This window comes from Mustela erminea, chromosome 6, assembly GCF_009829155.1.
Source record: "Mustela erminea isolate mMusErm1 chromosome 6, mMusErm1.Pri, whole genome shotgun sequence".
Taxonomy (NCBI): Eukaryota; Metazoa; Chordata; class Mammalia; order Carnivora; family Mustelidae; genus Mustela; species Mustela erminea.
The window spans coordinates 11,442,672-11,451,317 of record NC_045619.1 but is presented as its reverse complement, the minus strand read 5'-3'; the positions used below and the strand labels follow the sequence as shown (position 1 = coordinate 11,451,317).

Genomic DNA, 8,646 nt, shown 5'->3' with positions numbered 1-8,646 from the left:
GCCGGGCTCCGGGATCACGGCCCCACGGGGCGGCATCCAGGCAGGGGCTGCAGGCCCCTCAGGTGAGGATTCGGTGTCTCTGACCTGCAGGGACGAGTGCCGAGTCTGCCCCTCCTGGGGACCCAAATGATCTAGCGGCTATAAAATCAGGCTCCTCTTGACCTCCAAGGATCATAAGAAAAGTCACCCAGGATGACCGCAGTTCCAGAGTCGGGGTCTCAGGCAACATCTCTGGTCAATAAGCCATGTCAGCCCTCGGGGACGGTGACCCCGGCTCCCCGGGAGAGTCACCCTCACACCGCAGAGGGATGTGTCTGGCTGACGCCACAGCACCATCAGACGGAGGCTGGGACAGTCAGCAGACAGGGGCCCACAACCAGCATCCCCACCCCGTCTCTCCATCCCGTGGGGACACATGCTGGGCTCGGCCCTGCTGGACCTTAGGACTCGTGTTTCAGAGCAGGGACCCCACCTGCCGGGTCTCCCTGTCTAGGGACTGGGGCGGGGGTGGCCCGAGTAGGGGCTGCAAACTGGACATGGGACAGCGGGGACTTCTGAAGCCATCAGAGTGGCTGCCAGAGACCGACACCTGAGGGGACTGCGTCCATGCTGCCGGCACCTGGTCACTCATGGGACGTGGAAGGGAGCCACGGGTCGGGGTCACTTGTGACCCAGCTGCCAGCGTCACCCCATGGACAGCCTTATTGGTCTTTGCTCAGATCCCTGGTCAAATCCTACTTCAGGAAAGCTCAGAACTAAGTATGAAGATGACAAAATCAGGGGTACCAGGGTGGCTCAGTTGGTTTGGCGTCTGCCTTCAGCTCAGGTATCGTTACAGGGTCCTGGGATTGAGACCCGCATCGGGCTCCCTGCTCAGCAGCCGGCTTCTCTGTCTCCCTCTGCCTGCTGCTCTGCTTACTTGTGCTCTCTCTCCATCTCTCTGTCAAATAAAATCTTAAAAAAAAAAAAAAAAAAAAAAAAGATGACAGAATCCAACATGTCGTCTTCTCACATAGTCCAACAATTCTAACTTTATTATTCCTGGCCTTCCCATTGCTTGTTCCTCCACACTCTCTTGATCTACGTCCCCTGTGTCCCCTTTAGTCCCATCCCCTGTCTGTCCCCAATTTCCATACTCCAGGTTCCTTGTTCCTTCCCCTCTTTGACTCCCCCTGCCCACCCTGCATTAACCCCTCCCTCACTGGGCTCAGCTTCAGTAATGCCAAACTCCTCAACCCCCAACACAAAAGCTTTATTTGGCACTTTTTCCCCCTCTAATAAGGCACCTCCGTGTCATTGTCCCACACATGTCCCTGCTCCCGGCCCTGCTCAGGGATCACGGAGTCGGGCCCTCCTTCAGAATTTCATCGATCTCGCTGAGCTTCTCCAGCTTGCTCTCCAGCTCCCGGGCCTGCTGCCTCATGTCTTCAGCTGACTCTACCTTTGCTTCTTTTTTCAAGTGCTCTGAGTCTTTCACGAGGTTGACCACATCCATCGTGAGGGAGAGACCGGCGGTGGTCGCACCTATGATCCGGGCTCCTTTGGTCATTGCCAGAGCAGGGCCTCCAAAAGCTTTCTGCACCTGCCGGCCACCTCGAACTGAGACTCTCAGAGCTGTCATAAGGCACGTGGCATTGACTACAAGGCGAGGTTTGAGTTTGGCTAGCATGATGGCACGAATATTCTTTGCAATGTTCTGTAGGGCTCGAAAGCATTTATCTGTTAAGGAACAAATCTGGGGTATGCGGTCATGCAGAACCATTTCAACGACCTGCCCTTTGTCAAAATCAGTTGATGTCAGGTTGGCTTGGGTTTTTGCGGACAACTTGCTTGAATCTTCCACGATGCTGGTAGACACCTGGGTCACAGTGGCTGCTGCTCCCAGCCCCATTCCAGTGGCCAAGAGTGCCAGACTGGCCCCTGCTGTCACAGGAGCCAGACCCAGACCAAGGATGCTCAGGAGGCCAGACACAACACTAGTGGAGCCGGCTACTATGTTGGCGATGGTGCAGCCACTGGGTACCCTGTCCACCTCATCTGCAAGCTCTTGGAGCTTTCTTAGGCGCTCCTCAAGCTCCACTTTCAACTGGGGAAACTGATGCAGAAACCTCTCCCTAACCTGCTGCTCGTTGGCCTCCATATCCATGGCTCTTTGCAGCTCGTTCAGACCTTCACGTAGGGCTTCTACCTCCTCCCTGTAACAGGGAAGGATAAGGGATTAGGAGAAGCTTATCTGGAAAACGGGCTCCATTAGATCTAACCTACATACACCACAGAACTTTTACTGCAAACCAAATGGAAAAGAGTTTTACAAATGCAAAGAATCCTTCCTGCAATGTTGCACACATTCCGCACACGGTTCACGCTGCACAACACACCCAATCGGGGAGTAAATAAGTCCGTGTCATCCTCAGAGGCTCTTAAATAGTGGCTATTGGAGGAAGACGGCCTCATAGTTAAGGACAGGACCCCACAGTCAGTACCACAGTGTGTGCAGACTGGGAACTCTGTAGATGAAGAAAGGAAGTGCGGTTGGAGTAGGAAACCTTCGTTCAGAGAAACCTCGTGTGTGCTGAGGGATGAACCTACCCACAGAGGTCTGCTCTTGCCCTGGGCACGGGGAAGGGAGCGCTAGGCCCCACCTAGGATGTCAAGGGTCCTAAAACGATACGACTGTCTTCCCTTGCCTGGGCCATTGGCCTCGGGACACCCTGACAAGATGATGGAGTCCTTGGGTCATGAGCTGTCAGTTGTGACCACGGAGGATCTAGAAACTGGCCTCCCAGGGGAGTGGAAGGTGACAGGTCAGCCATGCAGGCAGATGTGATTGAGCCCCAGTAAACTCTGTCTTGAGGTTCAGGCTGAAAAATACTCTCTCCTGGAAAACATGTTACCCGGGATCTCATGAGCCTCCTCCTGACTGCGCCTTGACCATGGTCTTCTGTGCCCTGTCTTTGACAGCCTGTCATGCCCAGTCTGAATAAGAACCCTGTTGGGGGGGGGTGCCTGGGTGGCTCAGTGGGTTAAGGCCTCTGCTTTCGGCTCAGGGTCCTGGGATCGAGCCCCGCATCGGGCTCTCTGCTCAGCGGGGAGCCTGCTTCCTCCTCTCTCTCTCTGCCTGCCTCTCTGCCTACTTGTAATCTCTGTCTGTCAAATAAATAAATAAAATCTTAAAAAAAAAAAAAAAAGAACCCTGTTGGGTCAGGTTAGCAGGAATCCCCCCACCATGATGTCTCCTCTTAGTGATTTCCCATCCCCTGCCCCTGCCCTGCTCCTTGGCTATAAATCTCTACCGGTCTTCACTCTGTTCCAAGATGAGCCCAATCTCTCTCCCCTATGACATCACTCTTAAGTGACAAGTGTCACAGTAATTGCTTACTTGCACCCTGTGAGCACCCCTGCTGGGAACAGCTCCCCGTGCACTGTCACACACTGAATACAGGACAGTAAGGCCTCCTGAGGATGGCGGATGCTTTGCACTGGAAACCCTCCCAGACTCTGCCCCAAGTGTCTCTCTCTATGGCTGATGGGAACCTGTATCTTCCCCTGTCACACAGCATAACTGAGGGGACAACTCTAGGCGAGCTCTGTGAATGCTTCTGGGGAATCATCCAATCTCAGGGGAATTTGGGGACCCTCAAATATGCAGCTGGTGCCAAAAGTAAAGTCAGTCTTAGGGATTGTGTCCTCAGACTTCGCATGTTGGCTAGCTCTGGGTACTTGGAATTTAAAAAATAAGAAGACTTCAGAGCGAGAAAGGACCTTAGTGACCATTTTGCTTGGCAGCTGCTCTCTTTCTCAAGCCTGCTGTCCTCTGATGGGGCCCAGCCACTGCCCCAACTGACTGAGAGCCGGGACATCCACAACCCTGGTTCCCCTCGGACTCTCCAGATCATGTCACCGACACCTGAGCCACCACCCCAGCACCCCCGACCTCACAGGTGCCACCAGCCTAACTCACACCTTAGCTGGTACACCAAGGCCATGTGCAAGATTACAACATCTCTTAAAGATGCAGGAGACTTCGCGAACCTTCTCTATGAATCACACAGCCGGAAATGACCTGCATCCTGGCAGCTAGCAGAGGAAGTACTTTCCTCTTTGGTGGGGACCTTTGAGGCTCAGAATCCCTCAAGGGTACACAATCGGCAGCTGCCCCCTGCGGAGCTGGAAGTTGTCACAAAGTCACACTGTCTCCTACTGGTCTGGAGCTGCTCTGTGTAGAAGAAAGGGGCTTCCAAATGGTAGTAAGACCTCCTAGACCCCGGGCAAGGTATGGAAGAAACACCCTCTATGGCCCCGTATGCCTGGTGGTGAGGAGATCAAAGGAGGAAGGGAAGAAATGTCCCCTGTCCCAATCACAGGACCTCTGCTAGGTCCCTGGTCTCCTCAAGTTTGTGCCCTAGGGCTTCCCTCAGTCCCAGACCCGCTGCCCAAGCCTACCTAGTCCTCCAACCTAGAAGCCCCCTTGTCCATCCTGATTGTCATCTCTGGCCCTGGTCCAAGCCTCCTGGCACCTTGGACAGGATGACTACACTTGGTTCTTCAGCTTTCACCTTGATATCCACACAAAGGCCCTGGCCACGATCTTCTCAGATTGATTTACTGTCCCCATGGAACAAATGCCCAATCTGACATTCCCAGACACACAGACCCACAGAGCTCCAGGGCTGGGCAGAGAGAGAGTCAGGACCCAGCCAGTTCAGTCCAATTCCCCTCCAGCCTCTCCGCCTCATGGGCCCGCAGGATCCTGCATGTTCACGGAACTGCTCAGATGAGGAGGGAAGGCTCTAATCCGAATCCCCAGGGCCACAGACTGAGGCGTCAGTGCTCTTGAGAGTGGTCCCAGAGGATGTCGTGCTTGGCCCTCATCTCCAGGAAGAAGAACCTTGACCCCCGTCACTTCTCCGCAAACCTCTAAAGACTTAACGTTAATGGATACCAACTACGTGGCATCACTATGCTAGGGATGTTACACACATTGTCTTCATTTTCTCATGATAAAATTGAACAGATGAACAGATCAAGGCAGAGAAGGCTCAGCTTTAGGTTAAAGCCCAAGGTCACATAACCTGCCTCTGCAGGTTTTGCCTCACCTCAATCCGAGGCCATTCACTGCCAGTGACTGTCATGGAAGACATGTTCCTCATGGACTGTGGAGAAGGAACATGCTCAACCCAACCCAGGACACTGTCCCGCAGAGACCTGGGTGACCATCCTGCGGCATCTGGGTGGGGGTTGGTTACCTAGTCAAAGTGGCCTTAGCCATGAATCTCTTCCAGGCTTCATGGTCATCAGCAGGACATGCAGCATCTCTCTGCTTACTGCATTCTGGAAAGTTTCAATGACCTCCTCGAGAAAACTTCCACTCTCTAGATGGAACGAAAAAATGAAAGTTTTTCTCTCTTATTCCTTTCTCTCTTATTCCTGCTTCACTAAGGGAGAGAAGAAACCAGGGCTTACCTGGAGGGAAACCATAGCACTAAACTGTGCTTTTATGGACTTCTTGTTGGGACAGGGTTGTGGGGGGGTGGGGCAGGAAAATAGCTGAGACCGGCCTAGGCAGGGGTATTGAAATCAACAGAATCTGTTCCTGCCCCATTTTCTTTTCTGATAGGCAAGGGCTTACAGCTGGGACACAGGACAAGTGCCCTAAAATAGCTGTGGGAGGCTGAGGGATGCTAGGGGAGGAGAGGTTTTACGTGGAACTAAGAGGTTCCAGGACAGGGGACAGCAACAATACTTAGGGAGGACACACTGTGTAGCAGGCCCTGGCCCAAACATATAAACACATTCTATTTGATCCTCATAACCACAGAAGGAAATACTCTCATTTTACAGGTAACATTAGGTAAAACACTCCAGATCACACAGCTGGGAGGTGGCAAAGACAAGACTGGGGTCCAGGTCGTGGCCCACTGACCCTCAGACAACACTCGTGCTGGCAGCAGGGTGAGAGCTGGAGGAAATGGCCTCCATTATAAGGCCCCACAGTCATCCTGAGCCATGCTGGAAGCTTGGACAGGGCAAGAGGACAGAGCACGCTCCAAGGTTGCTGGTCTACCCCCTACCCCACCCCGCTGCAGGATCCCTTTTTTCTCCTCCTTTCTGCTGTCCCTCTCCTCTCTGTGGACTGTCCTGGCCTCACTTCTGGGTCATTGATGGATTTGATGGGCAGCAGGGGAAGGAAGGAAGGAAGCACCTCAGCCATGACCCTGAGAAGAAGACCAGTGGGAGGTGCCCCTACAGACTCCTGGGCTGGGGACTCCCCTTGACCTCTCTTGGGGGCTCAAGGAAGCTCTTCAAGGGACCGATTCCTCTGTAGGTGAACTCAGCTGGAGGCAACCCCGCAATTCCAGGGATCATCCAGAGAAGTGGAAGGCGACTACCTGGGCTGAGCCCACGGGCTACCGAGGTCATAGTGTTGCCATAGTTTTCCCTACACCTTGCGACCGCGTTGCAGTTAGAAGGAGCTGTCGCTTCACCCCTGGGGAAGAGAGAACAAATCGTGGGTCAAATGTGAGCCAGCGGAGGCAGCAGGCAGCAGTGAGGGGCCAGGTCTTGGGGCTTCCCTCTGGGATGGCGACAAATGCCAAGATGGACTTTACCCCGTGTGTTTGTTTGTGTACTGGCTTCTGCCAGCTGCTATTTAAGGAAAGTTACTCACCTCACTCCAGCTCACTCCCAAGCCCAGTCAGGGTCCTGTCACCTGTTGGGGCACAAGAAGAAGATCATCGGACAAGGAGACTGCCATCTGAGAAGTTACAGAAGCAATAAAACCAAACACAGAAGAAAAGATGGGAACAAGTATGCTGGAAATTCCTTCAGGTCGGGAACGTATGTGTTTACTAAGGGTAAGAGCTAATACTGATCAAGTATTGATGACAGGCAGGCTCCTGATGTGTCCCCTCACTGAGTACCCCACTCCAGGATGTGGGGCTCCTGGGACTCCGACTAGTAAGTGGAGGAAACTATCACCTGAACTTAGGTTAGTCCAAGTTCTCACAACAGCGCTAGAGTCAGGACGGGAACCCGAGTGTCTCTGATCCAAATTCTGTGCTCTACTCCCTTTAATCTACAAAAAGATTTATTTATGTACAGTGACCTCTGAATAATACAGGGGTTAGGGCTGCTGACCTTCATCCTCGTGAAGTAAAAAATGCATGCGTAATTTCTGTCAGAACTTAACTCTAATAGCCTACTCCCGACCAAAAGCCTCACCAATAACATAAATAACTGATAACATGCCGTTTGTATATGTATTATGAAACGTGTTCTTGCAACAGAGAAAGCTAGAGAAAATTAAAATGCTAAAATCATAAGGAAGAGAAAGTACATTTACTGTACTGCACATATATTTAATGAAAAAATCTGCATATAAGCAGATCTGTGTCGTTCAAACGTGTGTTCTTCAAGGGTCAGCTGTGTATTTATTTGTAAATGACTCCTCTCCTTCCACAGAGCTGGCTTGCATCGCTAACCAGTCTTTGTCTCACTCAATTTCCTGGTGCCACAGCTTCCCACAGCCTGTGTCCTCCTTGCTTCTGCAAGGTTCTTCATCCCACAGGGTCCGGAGTCCTGCTGAGTCCTGGCGCAATCCCTACAGACCTTGTCTAGGCTTCTTGATAATGTGCAGTCCTCTCTATAGTCTAACCCCCAACTGGGAACCTTAGACTCTTTCTGATTCTTCATCTAAATGTAAATGCAAAGAACAATCTCCTTGTATGAAACACTGCCTGTATTTGAGATTGTTTCCTTAAGACTCTTCTAGAAGCACGATGACTGGGTCAGAAGCTATCAACACATACAAATTTTTTCTTACCTAGAGCCCCACTGTTACAAAAAATGTTATACCAATCACATGCACACTCACAGTACACGAGGGTGTCCATCATCCTATTTTTTAAAAAAACAGACCGTTGGGCGCCTGGGTGGCTAGGTTACTGAGCATTTGCCTTCGGGTCTAGTCATGATCCCAGGGTCCTAGGATGGAGTCCCATATTGCCGCTCTGCGGGAAGCCCTCTTCTCCCTCCCCTACTCCCCCTGCTTGTGTTCCTGCTCTCCTGTGTCTCTCTCTGTCAAATAAATTTAAAAAATCTTAACAATAAAAATAAAAATAAACTAAAAAATAAAAAACAGACCCTTAACAAGAATTTATTTCTATTTTATATTTATTTATATAAATATATATAATTAATAATATATATAATATAAATAATTTATATAAATAATTTATATTTCTTTTAGTTCTGTTATTACTTTGGCTTGGGAGATGAGGAAAGATAGCAAATGTTGATTACATTTAAGCATTATATTTTAAGTTAACTTTTTTTTTTTTTTTTAAATAATCTCTATACCCGATTTGGGACTCTAACTCACAACCCCAAGGTCAAGAGTCCCAGGCTTTTCCAAATGAGCCAGTCAGGAGCCCCTTGGCACTATCTGAACAAGACAAAAGAGCATTTAACAGCCACCCCTCCTGAGACCTGACTGAAAGAGAGTAAAAGTACTTATAGGTATAAAAATAACGAATGAGAACAGTGACTCACATTTGTATCCTAAGCTCTGCGCTGGTGATTGCTCTAAGACTTTACAAATAATAACCCGTCTTCTTCCAATAATCATTGAGCTGCATATCGCTTGCA

At 50.6% G+C, this 8,646-nt stretch overlaps 1 protein-coding gene across 1 annotated transcript; it reads right to left on the bottom strand.

Annotated features, from left to right (window-relative positions):
* Window positions 1-1,268: 1,268 nt before the first annotated feature.
* On the bottom strand, window positions 1,269-6,653 carry LOC116592840 (apolipoprotein L2-like). Its single transcript, XM_032346414.1, is given in 4 exon segments — window positions 1,269-2,195; window positions 5,247-5,295; window positions 5,298-5,372; window positions 6,390-6,653. Coding segments are annotated over 4 exon segments (1,014 nt in total). The 5' UTR covers window positions 6,421-6,653; the 3' UTR covers window positions 1,269-1,336.
* Between the last annotated feature and the right edge of the window lie 1,993 nt (window positions 6,654-8,646).